The 20848-nt window shown below is 44.3% G+C and overlaps 1 protein-coding gene across 1 annotated transcript; it reads left to right on the plus strand.

The window, feature by feature from the left end:
- The first annotated feature begins 211 nt into the window (after window positions 1-211).
- Window positions 212-16780, plus strand: MAP1LC3B (microtubule associated protein 1 light chain 3 beta). The gene is made up of 5 exons (XM_075073824.1): window positions 212-249; window positions 1535-1812; window positions 6361-6416; window positions 7831-7937; window positions 14901-16780. The coding sequence occupies exons 1-5, from the start codon at window positions 212-214 to the stop codon at window positions 15073-15075; spliced, it is 654 nt and encodes a 217-aa protein (XP_074929925.1). The 3' UTR covers window positions 15076-16780.
- The last annotated feature ends 4068 nt before the right edge of the window (window positions 16781-20848 follow it).

Here is a 20848-nt window from a genome sequence, read left to right on the forward strand (position 1 = left end):
AGTATTTGCTGAACCCAACCAACATGGCTGGGTTTTGCTAGTTTAGGCCTGTGGGAGGAAATTACATGGAGGGGGCCATGGTTGTCATGAGGATAGTTACATGGGAGTGGGAGTACCAAGGTGCTGGCATTTGGTGGTGGTGGATGTCAGTGGTTGGTGTGATGCCAGGGGATGGATTGTGGTCAGTGTGGTGCTGAGAGGAGGGGGTATCATGGGAGTGGCTGTGGCTGGCATGGGTGTGGTGAGCGGGTAACATGCGGGGGCACCATAGTGTATGTGGGGTGCGTGTGTGGTTGGGGTTGGTAGGGCAGCGGGGGGAGCTGGTGAGAAAGTATGGGGTGTGGGAGACTGACGGGGGTATCGTGGTGGTGGTGGTGGCTGTGGCCTGGCCAGACTCATGGGGTGAGTTGTGCCCACACACTAGGGCTGTGGCTTGCCCGAGGAGAGTGTTGTGATGGAGGTGGGGGATGGTGAGTGGGTTGTGTGGGGGCAGAGCTGGAAGACCGTGGTCTAACTTTCCCGTCGATGCTGAACATTAGGTTCAGAAAATATAGTTGCTAGCATGAACCCTCCAGCTTAATTACCAGCTTGGATCTACAGCGCTGCCACCAGCAATAATATACCCCCCAAATGGGGTCCCACTCTGGTCCCCCCCCCCCAACCCCCTGGGGACCCTAAGACTCAGCCCTGAGTTCACAACAAGGGAACTACCCCCTCCTTATAGGAGGAGAGAGAGCTCAGTGGTTGAGCAGTGGCCTTTACTAAACCCATCGCTTTGAAGTTCAATCCTTCGGGGGCCACTTAGGGATCTGGGCATAAAACTGGTTCCCTGCTAGTTGAAGGCAGGGGCGCCTGGACTTCAAATGACCTTTTCAAGGTTCTCTTTCCATTCTAGGAGACGGGATATCCAACCCCTCCCTGGTTACCGGAAGATTACTGTACTTAAACGCTTGACTTACAAAAGAGAGGACAACTCTTTCCTCCACCAATTCCCTGGTGAGTGCAGGCTCAATCCCCCTGTCCACCGAGAAAAAAACACGTTCAAAAGAAAGTTATAAAAAATAAGAAAGAAAAAGAATAAAAACGGTCCGTTCAAGATGACAATATACAGGGTTCAATGCTAAAGAAAAAAAAGAACAAACCGCCTTATCCAAAAGAATACAATTTAAAACATTCCAGCAATTAACCATGTAAACACAAAAACAATAGAAACCTTACATTTGTCTCTACACCTGACTTACAACTGTGAATAGGAAGTGATATAGAAAGCCTGAGTGGTAGAGCGACCCAGCAAGCCGGAGTGAAGCCACAGACAAAGACACACACGCAAAAATTCCCTCCTTCAGCTTTGGAAATCCGGTTTCTGATTGGGTCCTCTGGTCAGGGTGTGGGTCCCTTTGTAACCCTTAGCCACCTGGTTATGACGGCTGTGGCTGCTGGGACCCCTGGCGCGGCTTTGGGCGAACACTGAGTATGCCGGCGCCGCCTACCATGTGGCCGCGGCCGGCGCTACTCGGGAGGCGTTTGTCCTCAGGCGCGGTGAGGGCGGGCGGTCCCCGCTGCTGAGCACCGCCGCGTTCCTCTGTGCTGCGCACGCGCGCAGAGCACCCACCACGCTCCACACTCAAGATGGCGACGTAGGCGCGGGCGGGTCGCGCGGGCGCCTGGACGCCGAGGGCGAGCAGGCGCTGCGGGGGGTGGTCGAGGTAGGGGCGGGAGCGGCGAAGGCAGTAGTCGCTGGATCGGGCCGGGCCGGGCCGAGCCGAGCCACGCAGCCCCTCGAGAGAGCTTTCAAGCAGCGCCGCACCTTCGGTGATGGCCGGGCCCGGTGGAGGGGCGGCAGGAAGGCCGCTCCGGGAGCGGGTGTTTGCTGGCCCGGGCAGAGGCCCGCTTCTAGCCCAGCCGGGCCCATTCCCCCCCCCCCCCGCTCCTAGTCCCGCTGGCCCCCCCCCCCCCCCCTCCGCTTCCTCAGCCCAGCCGGGGGGTGGTGACGGGGCCACCCCCCCCGTCCTCACCAGCCGGGGGGTGGTGACAGGGCCCATTCCCCCCCCCCCCCCCGCTTCCTCAGCCATGCCGGGGCCCATCCCCCCCCCCCCCGCTTCCTCAGCCCAGCGGGGGGGGGTTGACAGGGGCCCATTCCCCCCCCCGTTCCTCAGCCAGCCGTGGGGGTGACAGGGGCTCCATTCCCCTCCCTGCTTCTCGCCCACAGGGGGAGGGGGGTGACAGGGGCCCATTCCCCCCCCCTCGCTTCCTCTAGCTCAGCGGCGGGGGGTGACAGGGGCCCATTCCCCCCCCCCCCCGCTCTCAGGCAGCGGGGGGGTGACAGGGGCCCATTTCCCCCCCCCCCGCTTCCTCAGTCCCTAGCGGGGGTGGGGTGACGGGGGCCCCACCTCCCCCCCCGCTTCCTCAGCCCAGGCCGGGGGGGCGGGGGGCGTGACAGGGCCATTCCCCCCCTGCTTCCTTAGGCCCGCAGGGGGAGGGGGTGACAGGGGCCCATTCCCCCCCCCGCTTCCTCAGCCCAGGGCAGGGGGGGAGGGGGTGGGACAGGGGCTCCATTCCCCCCCCACGCGTTTCCTCAGCCAGCCGGGGGTGGGGGTGACGGGGGCCCATTCCCCCCCCCTCCCGCTTCCTCAGCCCACAGGGGAGAGGGGGTGACAGGGGCCATTCCCCCTCCCCCCGCTTCCTCAGGCCAGCGGGGGTGGGGGGTTGACGGGGGCCCATCCCCCGCCCCGGGGGGCGCTTGCGGTGGTATGTCTGGGGGCATTTGGAGCGGGGGGTAACTGTCCGGGTCAGAGCCCCTCCCCCACTGTAGGTTGGGAGAGATAGGGAGACCCGAACGTTGCTGTCCCGCCCTGGCGGCATCGCTCTGCGCCGGCGCGCGCAAGCGCTGGATCGCGCTCGAGCGGCCGTGCCGTGTTGTTGTGTTTGGAAGTGAAGCAACGCGCGTCATCCTCCTCCCCGCCGCAGCCAGACCTTGGGGTGGTCACTTCTCTCCACAAGTCCTCGGGGCGGGTGGACGCGCCAGGATTCAGTGCCGGTGATTCATGACTACATTTTTTTTTTTTTTTTCAAAATCCTTGTTGATCCAGTACTTCTCCAAGTGGGACCTGACCCTGACAAAGCTGGAGGAACTGCATGGGACGGAGTGCCCTAATTCTGAAAAGGAATTAATGAGGGAGTCAGATAACCACATTGTTACAAGGAGTTGCAACAAAAGGCTACCCAAAGATGTATTTGCTGGGCGGGGCTGGGCTGCTTAAGATACATAAGAAAGGTTGGCACTGCAGCTGGCTTTGGAGGCTTGACTTTAAAATGCCACTCCTCTCCTCTTTTTTTTTTTAAAAGCAGGGACAAGATCAGAGGCTTTCTGTTGTTGTTGCACTTCTGTCTCAAGTTATTTCCCTGCTTGCTCGACTGGAACAAGAATCATAGCTTTGTCTTGTTGCCACCCTGCAGAAAATGAAAGCAAAGGTTATTGTGTGGTTTGTTTTCAGTTTGTATGGTGTGGTACTTGTTCCACATCAGCAGGCAGGGAAACCTGTGGGTTGGCAAGTATGGTAGAAACAGGGACACACTTGCAAATGCAATGGGGCCCTGAAAGCTATTGGTTAGAGGAGTTTTGTGGCATGGCGGTGTGAGACTTGCACCATAAAAGGATGAAATGCACTGCAGAATTAGATTCTTGGGCTGGCAATATTATGTGTCTGCATAATCCATTATTGACTGCAGGACTCCCAGCTGCTAGAAGACATCTCTCTTCCTTGTATGCCTGGAATTAAGCATGTAACCCCTTCCTGTCAGTGTTGAGCATTTAACTTCCGGTATGCTGTTGACATGAGATTTAAATTCCACTTTCAGTTTTGATTCTAACATGTGGAAATAGTTCTCTACCTAGGAGTCTGAACTGACTAAAATGCATTCCTTGCATCCCTGTTTAGTTCTTCAAAGGCAGCAGAGCATAAAATATCCTGTTTAATGTTCGCTGGGGAAAACAGCTTAGTCCCTTTCAGTAAACACAGTTTGCTAGAATGGTGCCAGCACACTTCCTGGCTAAGATGGAGTCAGAAAGATTGAAGGGCTGCATTGTTTAGTCTGTTCATATAGATCAGGGAGGAAGACTGGAATGCTGTTTCCTTTATTGTTCCTGGAGCCTCCATTTTCTTAGAACAACAAAAATTGGCAGCACAGCCTCTTTCACTTGAAGTGCAAAGTTTTCTATGTAAAATAAAATTGATGGAAATAATTGATCCAGACTCTCCCTCCACGCCCATCTGTCTCTGGTTGGAATCAAACTATACTCAGCAGCCTCCCCACCAGTCACTCCCTTATACTTGAGCAAGTGCCTGTACTGATGTTGCTGGCAAATTTTACCAATCTAATCTGTCCTTTCTTCTGGGGCTTCAAATACCAAAAACTTCTCTCCAAAAGCCATTCTTCCCCCCACCCCCCTGTCTATCAACAGCTTCAGTCCCAGGTATTAAATTCAGCTAGGATAGCAGCCAATTAGTTGCCACTACAACTAATGTGGTCAGAGTACAGCTTTTATCTGCTACTGACTGAGGCCTGATTTTGAACATGCTATACACAGTAATCAGAGTTTTGTCTGGCTCCCGTTTTGTGCTGCTTCTACTCCACACTAATAGTGCTAGGAAAAAAAATCCCATGTCAAAACTCATCTGTTTCAATAGAGAAAGATACTAAAACTAAGTTTATTTGGCTGGTTGAGGATTACTGTTCCTGCTTTCTCCCTGTATAACTCTCCTATTTCTGCTAAATTTAATATTAGATATTGCTTAATGGCATACTTCTGTCCTCAGACATGGTGAGGATGGGCCCTAAGGACTGTGGGTATATCTGGAACTCTTGAATTCCCAGTGAATTAGAACTGGTCTCTACTGAAAGATAATTTTGGTATTTAAGATCTTGAGCAACAGGAAGTTTTGTAATGAAGATCTTAAGTTCTGGGAAGTCATTCGTTCCCACATATCACTGCAGACCTGCTTTTTGGAAGCTTTAGTTTTGCTTGATTCTGACAAGAATCATTTGATTTGAAAATCATGAGTCACGTGCTGCATGTCGTTACTAATCACACAGTAAGCTTGCATATATAGTAATTGGTGGATGCATGAGATCCTAGAAGTGTCCAGAGGATAGCTGTGAAAAGCAGTTTATTGAATGACAGGCCAGGTAATCTGTCTTTACCTTAGAATAAAAGTAATGGGATGGGTTGATGGGAGAGTAAGCGGTGTCAGCAACATCCCTGAAGATTTGTTCTTATTACAGGAGTCTGCTAATGCATCAAGGTTGTACTGTAGCATTCAGTCCATTTTCTGAAAGAGGTATTTATAGAGGGACATGGCCCATAAAGCAGAGAGAAGTGGAGATAAAGTCTGAGTTGATGGCGGCAAGTCCAAATTCAGGCCTGATGTAAGCAGCATAACTGACTTTAAAGTAATTGAGTCAGTGACTTCTGTTTTGTCCAGAGTGAAGTCTGTGCTACTAATAGTCTCCTTTAAAAGGAAGCTAACCTTGCCTTGCAAACTGGGATGGGTAAATACTGAACAAACCAGAGTTTAGAAGAACAAGACTATCAGCATGGATGACATAGTATTCAATTAATAGAAAATTGATAACTAATATTCAAATATACAGTGTTAAGCTGACATTGATCTAAGAGCTAGGACTACCTGAAACATGCCAGTCTAGCCAGCAACTCCCTCTTCAGGAACACAAGATTAAAACCTAGGACAGTGTCATGTTAAGTTTCCTAAACAGGAATATAGGATAATGGATAACATGACTGGATGCAGCAAATTCATGCGATTAAATGTCCTTTGCTTTAGTGGGCATCTCATTTTGCATTAACACAATAGGATTCTCAGCCAAAACTAGTTTGTCATCTTGCTGGTTAAAGAACAGAAGAGTCATCCCTGAGCAGGGAGGGATAGCTCAGTGGTTTGACCATTGGCCTGCTAAATCCAGGGTTGTAAGTTCAATCCTTGAGGGGGCCACCTAGGGATCTGGGGCAAAGTCAGTACTTGGTCCTGCTAGTGAAGGTAAGGGGCTAGACTTGATGACCCTTCCCTTCCAGCCCTATGAGATAGATAGATAAAGGAACAGAGATCTATTTTTTATTGGAGAGTTTGTAATTATCATTGCTTTATTTTAAACAATTGTCTGGACTGAACTGGTTCTTTCCTCTTTTAGAAACTTCTTTATCTCACTTTTTCCAATAGCAAAAAACCTACTAACACGTGAGAGCCCAAGGAAATAGCATATCTTGTATCCCTGAGGCTTAGAACAAAACTCATGTAGTGTGTATCTGAGCATTTACTTGGGCAATATTTTTTCCTCCCACAGAGCAAAGAGTAGAAGATGTGCGACTGATTAGAGATCAACATCCAACAAAAATACCAGTAAGTGATTAATAACTTTACCTTTCTCACCACAGAAAGGAAGAAAGGCCAAAAGGTATTAGGAATCTCTGGGTCTGTAGTAATAAAATATTATCCTTTCAGGGGTGACCTGGTCTTCAGAAAATAATCCTGAGCCTGGCAACCAATGCCCAACGTGCTAGCTGGTGGCAACTGCTAATCAGGCAAAATATGGGCTACTTGTGTGTGTCTATTGTATAGTGCGACTTGTAACAGAACACCTCAGACTGAGTCCAGTGCGTCCTAGGTGCAACTCTTTAGATGGAAAACCTGAAGACCTGTCTTTCTAATAGAAGAGTGCTCAGTAACTCCTGTCCAGAGTGTAACCCTAAACAAGGGCTAAGTTATGCTTTGATTTGAATTACATCTAAGGAAAGGTGACTGATAGCTGGAAGCATCTGTTAGCCACAGGTCCTGCCAACTCCATTTCACTTTGGCTGATGGGCCAAATGGCCTCTCTAAACTAGACTTAGCCTTTATTTTTTGACTCTTACTGCTATGGATGCAGCTCCATCAATGGTGGCAGAGCTACCATGTTCTCTAGACTTGCTCAGTAGTAACTCGGGCCAGTCAGGACTCCTGTCCAGGCTACCATACAGGTGATAAATTCTGAGTTCCATTGTAGAGTAGCCTTGATCTTGCCTTTGCAACTGCAAAGCGAAACAAAACACAGCCATCCTAGTTTAAAATCCAAAGGAAGCTATGCCAGCAAGGATAACATGATGCTAATAATTTTTCTTAATTTCCCATTTTCTGCACGAAAATTGCCTTTCCTCCCTGTCATGGTGTAAAATGATCTTTAGGGGGGTGTTAGTAAAGTGTGGGAGGCGCCTTGTTTCTCTGAAAGCACAGCAGTAATTTAATTAGGGGATAAGGTAATTTGAGGTCTTTGCTCTCAGCTGTTTCCCAGTGCTGAAAACTGATGACATAGCCAGTTGAAATTCCTCTATAAAGTGGCTTAAAAACAAACACCTCCCTTCCCCCGCCCCCCACACTTTCCACTGTTCTTGCACTTCACTAGAAAGTAGCCCAGAAGACTGTTATACAACAGAGCTGGTTTGCCACTTAAAACAAAATGGAAACAGAAATAGCTTGTGTGGATGACTGTTCCTGCACTGCACTGATTTCACTATAACCAAACTAGTTCCATTCTTCTTTCTGATCGAAGAAAGGTCCTCTCTGCCACTAGATAAGAAAAATACTAATATAACAAGACCCATGTTTAAATGAGAAGAAGGGACTGAACAGGAACATAATTATCTATAACTAGGCTATGGTGGTACTTTACCGACAGTTCTTCAGTATGAGCTACTCTTGAATGTTTAGTTATAGAATAAGCAGAGAGAAGCCCCTGCACTGCCTTATAACTGCTATTTCAGAGCTTTTTTCCTTCCAGGTGATAATTGAAAGGTACAAGGGTGAGAAGCAGCTTCCAGTTCTGGATAAAACTAAGTTCCTGGTACCAGATCATGTCAACATGAGCGAACTAATCAAAATTATCAGGTATGTTAAGGGTTGAGTACATGGTGGATCAAAACAAAATCATAGTTCAGTGTTAATCTGCTAGCTAGTGAATGCTTTGGATAACTGTGATAGGACAATGCCCTCAAGCTTGCCTCCTTGTGGCACAGAATGACCCTGTGGGCCTGCTGCCCTCTCTCTCCTGCTCTGGGTCTTTCAGTGACATACTCAAACCCAGGGACCAAGGACAAGATGTCTCAGTTGTATTTGAGGTGGGAGGAGGGTGAGAGTTAAGATCCCCCAGTCCCTCTCTCCACCACCCCCACCCATGTGTACCCTGAAGTCCAACCCTTCCGTCCTGGGGTTAATGCCAACAAATATGTTCTCTCAACTTCAGGAGTCCCTAGCATGTCTCCTGGAGCTGGATTAGCATGCAGAATAAAGTCAAGCACATCTGGTAAGGCATCCACAGCTCTCCCCTTGGAGCAGGGTTACAGTTCAGGCCAGCTGTAGCCCTCAGTCAGCTTCTCAGCTAGTCTCTTTTTACTTACTGTTTTCATTTGTCCACTTGGCAAGGTCAAAATTGTCATCCTCCTCCTAGAGTCTTGAGTAGCTCTTCGCTCTAGTACTAGTTCCCTCCAACTGAGCACTGGTAGCCTTTTATCAGGCCTAGGCACTCATTAATTAATTGCCTAGGTGATGTTAATTAACTGCTTACAGGTGTCCTGAGATGACTGGTTCCAACAGTGTGTGAAGGAGAAAGGTGGGTAAACAGAGTTTACCCCTTTCATACTTGAGGAAGATGGAGTTTAGGTTAGTTTACTCACTTATTTTTCCCCCCACTACGTTACTGGCTTGTTCTCCTTGAAGTCTGTAATGAGCAGACTGAGCCTTGGCTCCACTGTAAGGGGCCTGCCACCCTTTAAACAAACTAAACAGTTTTTTGTACCAATATAAGTATTAGTTAGGGGTGTAAATTTTTTATCCAAATTGCTATACCAGTACAACTGCTGGTGGAGATGAAGTTTTATCAATATGGTTTCCCTTTTGCATTTGAGAATATAGCTATACTGCCATAAAGCATCTCTCTACCACTATAGCTGCATCCAGACTAGGGGGCCAAAGCACTTTAAGTATGTTGGGTCTAATTAAAGCAGCACAACTTGTGTGTGGACAAGCCCTAAGTGAAAATGTTGAATCCCATAATACAGATTCATAAACTGTGGTGCTTTGATATCCATGCTTCTTACTGAGACTGTGGCTGAGTATTGTAATGCTTTTGCTTTGCGTTGCTTCAGAGGAAAGTCAAAGGTGAAGTTAGAAGAAAAAAAACAACCTTAATATGTTACATTGTATCATAATGACATTCCTATGCAGCAGAGGAGATCCATGTACAGTTGCCTATCTTAATATAAGCAGGGAATATTTGATTAGAGGTAGTAAGTAGTCATCAGTGTTGGGTATCATTCACCATTGGAGTTTAGTTTGTTCTAAAGCAGCAGTTCTCAAACCTTTGCAACCCGAGGACTTCCATTTTATAATCTTTCGGGGCCCCCCAAGCTCCCTCACTCAGCCCCAGGCCCCACCCCCACCCCACCCCACCCCTTCCTGCTCACTCCACCCTCCCTTTGTTGCTTGCTCTCCCCTATCCCCACTTACTTTCACCAGGCTGGGGCAGGGGGTTGGGGTGCTGTCATAAACAAATAGCTAAGGGTTAATGTTTCTTTTACCTGTAAAGGGTTAACAAAGGGAACCAAACACCTGACAAGAGAACCAATCAAAAAACCGAATTTTTCAAAGCTTAAGGGAGGGAATTTGGGGGTGTTTCTTGGTCTTGGATCTTTGTCTGTTCTGTGCTCTCTCAGCTATGAGAGGGTCTATTTCCAGTCCTTCTAATCTTCTGTTTCCCAGTTGTTAAGTACAAAGTTAGCAAAAGTATAGTCTTTTAAATTGTTTTGCTGTATTTGCATCTGTGTATCTGGCTGGTGGAGTCTTTATGTGTATTTGGCTATAAGTACTTTAAATTGTATTGTTTTTGGGTAAGGCTGTTTATCCCTTTTCTATTGTTTATTCATTTTCTATAAGTTGAAAGCCCTGTATCTTACCATCTAGATTACAGAGAACTGTTATTCTATTCTTTCTTTCTTTTTTTATTAAAAGTTTTGCTTTTTACGACCTGTTGATTTTTTTTTTAGTTGACCCACCAGGAAATTGGTGGGAGAAAGGAAAGACAGGGGGGAGGGGAAAAACTGGTCTCTGTGTTTAACTCTCCTAGTGTCCCAGGGCGGGAAGAAGCTACGGGGGAAGAGAGATAGAATCTTTTCTGTTTCCTTGTCTTTGGGTTTGTCTCTTTGTGGAAGAGAGGAGACATGCTTCTTGGTATTGTGATGTAAAGAGGTTGCATCAGTAACTCTCAGGTTAGCCCAGAGAGGAAATTCTGGGTGGGAGAGAGGTGGGGGGAATGGTTTATTTCCCTTTGTGCTAAGACTCAGAGCCTCTGAGTCTTGGGGTCCCCCAGGGAAGGTTTTGGGAAGACCAGAGTAAGCCAAGACACTGGAAATTCTTGGCTGGTGGCAGCGAAATCAAATCTAAGCTGGTAATTAAACTTAGAGGGGTTCATGCTAGCTGCTCAGGTTATGAACGCTAAGGTTCAAATCTGAGTAGAAAAGCTATGATAGGTGCAGGAGGTGTGGGCTCTGGGATGGAGTTTGGTTGTGGGAGGGGGTGAGGTATGGGCTCAGGGAGCGGGTTTGGGTGTCAGACGGGATGAAGTGCGGGCTCTGGGACGGGCAGGGGGTTGGGTTGGGTTGGGATAAGGGAGAAGTGCATGCTCTGGCTGGGCGGTGCTTACCTTGCGTGTCTCCCGAAAATGACCGGCACATCTCTCTGGCAGCGGCTTCTAGGTGGGGAGGGGGTCACTGTGCACTGCCCCTGCATTGGCCACAGTTCCTAGCCAATGGGAGCTGCACAGTTGGTGCTTGGGGTGGGGGCAGTGCACAGAGACCCCCTGGCCTGCCTTAGCCCCGCTGTGCTGCTGGACTTTAGCACATAATATCTTCCAGTTTGGCTTCAGTAGCCTCCAGCAGATAGAGGGAGGGGGAGGAGTTGAGGTGGGGAGTGGAGGAATAGATCAAGGTCAGTGAACCCCCTGGAGTACTCTTGGTGACCCTTGGGGTCCATGGACCCCAGTTTGAGAAGTGCTGTTCTAAAGAACAGAGTGGCTGTTTCTCTGGCTGAACTGTAGATGTGAGCTGCTTCTTTTAGATTGGTCTTTGGGACAAATAGTAAAATAGAGACCTTCCCCATATGTCACTGTAAAAATGCCCCTTATGGGATTGTTAATGTCATAGCCTAATCCAGATTCTTACATAAGAACAACTAAAAGTGGGAACTGAGTTCAGAATTAGGGGCACAAAGCATTTTGGAGCAGTTTGAAAGACTTTTTAATTAAGATCATACTTTAGCAGTTGGACTTGTCTACACAGAGACACACAGGACGACTTAATCCAAATTAACACTTAACTAATCTATTTTACATTCACACCTAAAGTATATTAAAATCCTATGTGGATTCAGAATTAAGGTGGCTTTAATCTGTTTTCTCTTAATTCACTTCCAAACTGAATTAAAGTAAACCAATAGGGAAGTTATTTTGGTTTTTCTTAATTCACTTCTATAACTTCCCTATTGGTTTACTTTAATTCAGTTTGGAAGTGAATTAAGAGAAAACAGATTAAAGCCACCTTAATTCTAAATAAGAACATCCACACATGGATTTAAGGCTGTTTAACTAATCCAGTTTAAATTCACACACAGTTAATATAGATTAATTTTCTTGTATCCTTGAATAGACAAGGCCTTAGCTGAAAGGCCTTCTTGCTACTCAGTCTCTTTGTCCATTTTTATGCTGGACTTCAGTGCCCGTGACTGACTTTGTACAGTTGGTCTTGGTCTTATCCATGCGCTTTTGCATATACCAAACTGTAGCCACTCTGTGGGAACGTCCTCCTGTGCTGTCCATTGGCTACTACATTCAGTAAACTTTTTGTACCCGAGTAGTTAGAATTTGAGCTCAAGCTGGCTCTTCTACTGTGCTGTAGCTAAAAGAGTAAAGGAATCTTCTGTTGAGAGATCTGCATCTGCTAGAGCCAAAAGCAGTTGGCAGGAAGCAGCTCTGGCCTCAATGACTCAGCAGTAGAATGAGTTTTTATGTGCTGCTGCCTACTGTGGACGGCAGTCTGACTCCTCAGTGCTATACTCATGCAGGAACAGAATGACAACCCATTAATTCCTTTTCAAGCTCCCCCTTTCTCCTCACTTTAGTCCTGCATGTATCTGCTCTAGTGCAAAAGGCTGTGTACTCCAAAGCCCAGAGTCTTAAGAATAAGCATTTTTTCTTGTTTCAGTCCTCATGTTTATGAGCAAAGCTATGGGTTTTTTCCACTGAAAATTGTAATACATGTCATGGCAGAGATGTGGGGGAAAACAGAGCTATGTCACAAAGGGTGGGGAGGGGCTGGAGAGTGAGCTAACCCCACAGCAGTGATTCCTGTCCCACAAGGCTGAGCCTAGCTCCCCACTCCAGGCATTGCAATGGAGGCGGAGGGGCCAAATTTGATTGGCATTGGAAAGCTAGATGCACCAAACCTGAGCAGCGCTGCAACCATGTATGCCAAGTTGCAATACCTGGAGGCCACAGGAGCTGCAGGGGTCCCAGACTTATTCAGATTCACAATGACCATGAACACTGATTTTTGTACCAAAATCCTAGCCTTACTGATGGTCCCACAGAAGGCTGTTTGGGCCCCTCCTCTGTAACCTTGTAAAGGCCAATTTGTTTTAAACTGTCAGGGGCTTTCCAGAGAATACAAAATGAAAAGCTCCTCAGGTTAGGCTGAGCCTGGATTCTCCAAGTGCTTGTAAAAGTCATAATTCCATCCTTCATTCTGTCGGTGTCTAATCTGGCTTTCCTATTCCACAGCTTTGAAGGCTCTAGGGCCTGACTTTTCCAAACTGAGCGTGCAGATAAACAGTTCTAATCTTATGCTTGCAGTTATGTGATTTAAGTAAATGAGCAATTTCTGCACTTTTGGATTTTTACCAACTACAGTAAGAACCCCTGGCCACTGCCCTGGGCACTCTTGACAATCTTTAAAAATATACTAAACAGCTCTTCAGTTCCCCCTATCAAATGGATAATCAAAGGACAACAAATACAACAGAAGGTAACAGTACACGGTGCCAAGGGGTTTACCCCATCAGCTCTCCGAAAACACCTGTCTCCCCACAGGCAGGGGGCAAGGTGGGCCTTATCATGTCTTCAATGTGCATGCTAAAGTGAGTTCCAAAGGTATAGGGCCCTAATGGAGAACACCCTGCCAGCTACCCATGGGGGTTCAGGTCAGGTCATTGCATGAATCTGGGCCTCAGTTTCATACCATTACAGTGAGAGGTTCCTTAACTAAGTCTAAATACAAAAGTCTTCTGGGCCTTGTCTACATAGAAAAATGTTTGCAGTTCTATGGGTATAATTATAGTTATTCTGTAACCTCCGTGTAGACACTTTTGAGTGTCAGAGTGCCTCTTTTCAGTTTAGTTTAAACCCCTTCCTAAGTGACAAGCTAAGCTGAAAATGGCACTTTTATACTGGAATAAGTGTCTACACAGGTAGGTTTGTAGCAGTATAACTATGCTGTTATAACCCCAGTGGTGTACCTGGCAACTCCGTTGTAGACCTTGTACGAGAGACTATGAGCAGGTCTACCCTACCGCAGGGATTGACAGCCTAAGATTGATCCACTAGCAGTGGATTTAGGGGGTCTAGTAAAGACCTGCCAAATCAACTGCAGATTGCTCTCCAGTCAACCCTTGTACTCTACCCTTGATGAGAAGAGTAAGATAAGTCTACGGGAGATTTTCTCCTGTTGGACCCCCCCCATGGCATAGACCTGCTGTAACTTGACATAAGGCATGTCGACTCCAGCTACGTTATTCACGTGGCTGGAGTTGTGTAGCGTAGCATGAGTTGACTTACCACGGTAGTGTAGACGTAGCCTCAGCCTCTATTTCAGGGCTTGTCTACATGGTGTTAGTGCAAAACACCTTGGATGTAAGTTCTCTGGCACACTAACAGTGCTAGCACACATTGACTGGTTCTGGCATGCCTGATGTAGTACTGCCTACAAGATTACGTTATGCTCACTAGGAAGTTTTTAGTGCATGCCAGTAGGTCTGCACAGACAGTGTTACTCCTGGGGGAATTCTGCATCAAAAAATAAAAAATTCGGCACACAGTATTCAAAAGTACAATTTGCAGAATTTGTCAAAGTAACACAATATTATAATGCCAGTGACAGTCATTTTGGTAATTTATTTCAAAATATCTGTCAGTAAGTGTGTCTGTAACAATACAGACAAAAAAGTTCTGGTAAATTCCTTACTAGGCATATTAATACAGAACTTCATGTAATTCATTTAAATTACAATATAGAAGTGTATTTCCTGTCAGAAGCAGTGCAAAGACTTTGGGAAATTGAGCACCGGAAGAGCTGAGTGAGAGGGAAGGAGCCTAGGCATGAAGCTGGAGGGTGTCAGATGTGGGTGGGAGGTGTGCACAGGGCATAGCATTTTGCATTTTCCTGCATAAAATACGTCTAAGAAGTGCTGCAATTTTACCTTTTGTCCACCAGAGGCCTCTGTGGCACGAGAACAGTGGCATGAACGCAGCTGGCTGTTCTGGCACCACAGTGGCCTCTGGTGGGTAAAAGGCAGAACTGCAGCACTTTGTAGGCAAAATGTTTTCTGTGGGAAAATACAAAATTTTTATGCAAGACAGATGAACTCTGTGCGTCCGTGGATGTGCAGAATTCCCACAGGAGTATAATGTGCACCAGCATGTCGCTCATTAACGCAGCATGTGGACATGCCCTAAATGAGCCTTTGTTAGACAATGCTGGGGTAACACAATTCCATGACCATAGCACTTTCCTTCTCTTTCTTTAACAGACGACGCCTGCAGCTGAACTCCACTCAGGCTTTCTTCTTACTGGTGAATGGACACAGCATGGTGAGCGTGTCAACCCCTATATCAGAGGTGTATGAAAGCGAAAAGGATGAAGATGGATTCCTGTACATGGTATATGCCTCTCAGGAAACTTTTGGAGTGCAGTCTTCTGTGTAAACCATTCAAGTGGCTTCTAGCCTAGGATTTTGGTTTTACCTTCTACCCCCCATCCCCACCCCAGGAAAAAAAGGGATGTCACTGACTTCTCTCAGTACCTTAGCATAGTCTTGCTTTACAGGTGTCCTCCTCTTACCTTGCCTTGTTTGTGAATATTAAACAGCTGAGTGCCAGTACAGACAAGCATAGATCTAGCTTTGAAAACCTGCTGTCATATTTCACATAGGCACACTTGTTTTAAGTCTCTGGACTTCCTGAATGGAACCATACCTTGCACATTCAGATTGCCAACACAAGAAACACTTGACTGACTTGAGTGACACAGGAACTGGCACCAGTTTCCAGTAGTGAACAAAAGTGTTTGGGACATCTTTCTGTTAATTCCTTACTGTTGCTAGAAAGTGCTCCTTTTCAGGGAAAGGCTTCCTTTTTCCATCATGGAGCAAACATGTAAGGGTCTAAAGTGCAAGTTTGTGCATATTAAATCTTTAGTCTAACTAGGGAATCATTTGCCTCAGTATTTGCAGAAAGTCAGGGCAAGTGGTGGTGGGGGAATAGTTTCATAATACTGCTACTGCATAAGATAAGATGCCAGATTCCTGGACATTATTCATACCAAACCCCACAGCTTTACTCTAATTGTAGCAAGTATATATTTTATGATGATTCCAGGTTAGCTCCTGGACAGTTAAGAGAAACTTCAATCTATTACACATCGTCACTGCTTTCTGGTTTCACTGATGCAAATGGCTGCTCCATGTGAGCTAACTTTCAGTGGATAGTCCCTCTTACCCTGAGGGGCTTCTTTTCCGGAGCATAATAGGGGTTTTTTGATTAAAAGAAATTATTTCCATGACTGGGTGGTAGATGCAGCCACTAAAAATGGGTAATGCCCCCATAGCGATCTTGGTCTTTAAAATCTTATTGGTTTTACTCCATGCACTATTCTGCCTAATTTGTTCTTCATTACTGTTCTCTATATTCAGCAAAGCAGTTGTATATAAACTCTTCAGGGCTGGAAGTCAAACTGCTTTGTTTATACACAGTTCTACTGAAAACATTGGATTCAAACTCGCATCAAAATTGTCTGTCACTTGTTTGTTCATGTCGTAACTGATGGGGGAAGTGGTTTATAAAATCATTTCACATTCAGGAGTTGATAAAGTTCTGAGGAACAACTTCTATCACTGAAGCTTCCTGCCCACTGCGTGGAGTTTAAAATTTGGTGGTGTTGTTATCATGAATAGGGATGAATCCTATGCAGAGGGTTCCAAGTAGGATCAGTGTCCTGCCTTTAGAGCTGTTGTAAAGTTAAGTATCGCAGGCTATGATTTACCCTTGTAATTAATTCATACCCATGATACCTGTTAGTGTAAGTTAACTTACTACCAGGGAGAGGGGGAGGAGAGAAGCAATACTACTGCAGCTTGGCACTCTCTGTATAACATCCAGGTGTATAATTTGTACCTACAGCTTTTTGCCTGCATCTTGTTCACAACACTTATTTAATTTTTAAATATTGTTTTTTACTTAATGTAAACTTTAAAAGCAGCTTGTCTTATGTTTAGTTTTTTGTGTAAAACCATCCTGTTAAAACTCATGACAGCCATTCTTGTAATTACTGTGTGATCAATGACTGATTCCTGTACAAATGTTGCATTTTTTTTAATTAATACAGTGCTGATATAACTCAATCACAGCTTGAGTGGTAATTTAGGGACTGCTTTCTTCTAATTTTAATGCAGCAGCCATTCCTAGAGAAGGGCAAACAGATGTGTCACAGGCCACTGTATGATTCCAGTACTCAGAGCTGAATGATAGGTTTGTCTGTCAGTAGATCCCAGTGTGGATTAGCAGTCTGTGATGCTTAGGACCCTGAACAACCATATTAAAATAACTCTGTAGAATGGAGAAGCCCTGCCACAAAAGAAAGGGAAAAGTTAGAAATAGGAGAGGCTTGTGGGAGGGAAAATGCAGTCCCATTGCAATTTAGTTGCTAGTGGGGAAGAATGCATTATGTTTCCCATAGCAAAGACACAATTAACTACCCACACAAAACCATACTAATAAAATAGCTTGAATATTTTCTGCATGGAAAACAGCTGTTCCCATCTCATCCAAGATTTTAATTAAAACTTCCCTCAATTTACCTTTTTTTCTGAGTTTACAGTAACAGGTAAATTTAAAGAAATCATATTTTTAATTTGAGATTAGATTCTACACCCCTTACTCCATGAGTAACCCCCACTGACTTTACTGGGACTATGACTAGTAAGGTACTGCTACAGGGATAAGGGGGGCAGAATCCAGCCCTTCACTAATTTAATAAACAATTCAGAAGTGTATGAATAGGTATTGAGACTCAGCTAGGGTTTCAACAGCATGGGTCTAGCAAGAAAGCAACAAGCAGACAGCAGTTTCTGTGTAGCTTACAGCACAAAATGTCATTCTTCCAAAACAGTGTTTTAATACTGGCTTTAAGGGCTAAGGCTGTGTTCAGCAGTTCCACTTGTCTTTCACCAGTAATTCTTTAAGTCACAGCATGGTTCCAGTTTATAAATACTGCAGAACCCCCTGCTTGCTAGCCCAACAGTCAGGCTGCTGCAATGAGCTCCAGGAGTGAAGTGTCAAGTTGTGGACAGCAGTACCTTGCAAAGTAACCTCAGTTGTCCTTGACTAAGGCAAAGTTTGTCCCTCACATTTTAATTATTAGAGAATAGCAACTGCATAGAGACAAACAATGTACGATCTGATTCATTGTCAGATGAGTGTAGTTAGACTGAGGGTGTCTTCAATTGTAAAGTTGTTTTGAATGTATTTCTAAAATAGTTCTCAATTTAGGTTGGGAGAAAATGAAAAGGGATAAAGCCTTTTAAAAGCACGTAAGGACTTGAATTTTTTTATTTTCCATACATTAAATTTACTTAGATAAAAACATTCTAAAAATGTACAATTTTACTTTAACAAAGTATAATAAAACATAAAAATTCCAATACCAGAATACTTGACATTTACAATTCAAAATCAAATTAGCTGATTATTAAATATTTACAAAACTATTTTAAAAATATTTATAAAGTTACATGCACAATTTTTAATACTAGAATTGACTGAAATAAGGGAAATGGCTCAAATTGGAGTAAGAATTTCCTTCATTCCCAGTGGAAAATTATATCCAAGAGAAGCTGTTAAACTACACTTCAGAACATAGGATTTGCTTTGTTTCTGTACCAAAGCATCTTTACTTGTGTAAGAACTTAAATAGTCCCAAGGGTTTGTATTGTAGTAACTTACCTTTGGCCTCAACCAGCAATATGGTTTTCCAGAATCTTGCAAGTGGTAAGTACATTTACTTCCAACAAAACAGGACTCACTGGATTTACAAAGGAATTCTAGACCCCTCCCAGAATCCATGGCTTTAAGTGTAAGTGACCTCTGATACATGTTCTGTAGGACTGATGCCATTGTGAAACTGCAAGAACTAATCTATTTTCATTTGGGGCAGTGGGATTAGGGTGGCTTTTCTGCCAAATACCATAAACTAAATTTTAGTGTCAATACTAACAAGCAGTAAATGGCATGAAACTCAAGCTGAGGTAACAGGGTTGGTTTATACTATTATTTCAGGAAGTCCTTCACTTATTTTTCTGACTAAATTTTTACTGGTCATGTTTCAATACGCAGTTTAGGAAGTTTCACATAACATGAAACCTGATATCACTATGGAATCCTATTAATACCTGCTTCCTGATATGAATCTTCCTTGTTGAACTTCCTGACAAATGTTAACACCATACAAACTAACCTCTAATGCTTAATTTCAAATTGGACTGCTACTGTCAGAGGAGTATGTTGGCAATTCTGGTTTCATTCTCTTCCTAACGCTTCCATCACCAATACCTTAAAATCAGAAAGACTATTGTGAAATTGCACTATATGCTATATATTCCCTCTGGTAAGGAAGGGGAAAGTTATAACCCTCTTCCACATTCCTATAGTGCTGAGATTAAAAGCAGAGAATGACAAGGAGTTTGTCCCTCTTTTGCATTTTAAAAACTGTCAGTTACCCTATAGTGCAATCCACTTTGTGAACTAGATATTCTTACACTACCAGGGCAAAGATATGAATAAAAAGCTTATTCTGTGTCTATTTTCCATATTTCGACATACAGAAATGGTATTATGAGTTGGTTCTTTCAATCACTCTAGACAGACTAATTTGAGAGGAAAGAGATGGACTTGTGTCCTTTAAAAGGGATTATATAATTAAAGTGCTCTCTTTAGGCTCACCAACTTTGGTTGTTCTTGGTACAAACTGAACAGATTACACTAGCAAATCAGAAGTTACAACTCAGGTTGATGATTTAGGGAAAAGCTCTATAAACAGTACCGGCTCTTCAAACATCTACATTAAGCTCCACTTCCTTCCATTTACTCAAGCTTTTCTGAGTTTGAATTTGAAATCAGACTTAAAAGGTAATTTTTAAAGATAGTTAAGTGCACGTTAATCAGTGTGGGAAATATCAGCCTTAACTTTACAAAAAGGAAACATTATTGAAGACAAGAATTCTGAATGCAGGAATTAAACCATTTTTGAAGATGCTAACTGGATAAAAGTTCAGTTTAATAATCCTTGTTACTTTTTTGATTTGTAGTGAATATTAAACAGACACTACTATACTTCCCAGCCTGGCCCAGGAAACAAAATGCAATCGGTATAGAAAACAAGAATTTTTTTTGCTATTGGTTTTTGCTAGTTTGAGAGACGGCTTTTAGTACTTGCATGTGTGTTGAAATAGTTTAAATACAGTTCAATTTTAAAATATTCTTTTGTTTAAAAAAAGTGAAAAAATGTGAAAGTTTGGCTTTCAGCACATGTTCCAGGATACTGGAGAGACCATCAAAATGTTTGCTACAGGATTATAAGTGAAAACTGCAAGTTCCCTTTAACATAATATAGTATGACAGCTTTTTTTGTACTATTGTTTCAAGCTCATTAAGGCAAAGTAAATTGCATTGTCAGTTCTCATCACGTTAGTGTTGCAGATTTGAAAGTTGCTTGAGACCATTATATGTAACCACCTCAAAATACAGACATAGCAAACAATTCTTTCAACACTGTCTATAAATACTGTGTAGTGTGAATGGAGCTGAGGATACAGAAGTATGGCGTTTCTTCATTGCATAGAAATAAGAAAACAGAAATCTTGTTATTTTTAAGAAACCAAACGTTACACAACTTCAGGCTTTGGTTTCCATGAAGCCAAAAAACTGTATGGCCTCCAAAGAAAAACTGGGACAAGTTTGGTGTCTTGCCATCTCGTGTTACAATGCCTCTTTATCAATACTAATTTATCATATTGTCCTGGCCTGTTGCTGCTTTTGGGTGAGGCTGACAGTTTTGAGAAAACAGAACTAAAAGATGGCCCAGACATTTAACTTCTAACATTTGCCATTCAAATCTTGACTGACAATTTATTGGATTAACTACTTAAATCAACACTTCAGTAGTTAACGCCAGATCTACCCTGAGGAGCTTCGCACCCACATAAAAATTGTCTTGCACTGGTATGGCTTTCCTTGCTTTCGAACCAGAGCAAGATGCACCAACACAAGAGCTATTTATTCTGGTGTAGAACATCTACCTTCGGGTTTGCACTGATATAGCTATACTGGTGTAAAAAAATCCCACAAGAGAAACAAGGCCTCAGACATTAAAATTGCATACTCTAATCTGCAAAACAAGAATCACTTTAAATTTCAGGCCATTTTT

The sequence above is a fragment of the Chelonoidis abingdonii genome, chromosome 19 (genome assembly GCF_003597395.2).
Source record: "Chelonoidis abingdonii isolate Lonesome George chromosome 19, CheloAbing_2.0, whole genome shotgun sequence".
Taxonomy (NCBI): Eukaryota; Metazoa; Chordata; order Testudines; family Testudinidae; genus Chelonoidis; species Chelonoidis abingdonii.

What these genes read in the sequence shown, in the direction of transcription:
- MAP1LC3B (XM_075073824.1), top strand. Translation starts at nt 212, where the DNA reads ATGGGAGTGGCTGTGGCTGGCATGGGTGTGGTGAGCGG. An exon ending in CAAGCAGCGCCGCACCTTCG is followed by an intron (nt 1,813 to 6,360) that starts GTGATGGCCGGG and finishes TTCCTCCCACAG; the next exon opens with AGCAAAGAGTAGAAGATGTG. An exon ending in GAACTAATCAAAATTATCAG is followed by an intron (nt 7,938 to 14,900) that starts GTATGTTAAGGG and finishes TTTCTTTAACAG; the next exon opens with ACGACGCCTGCAGCTGAACT.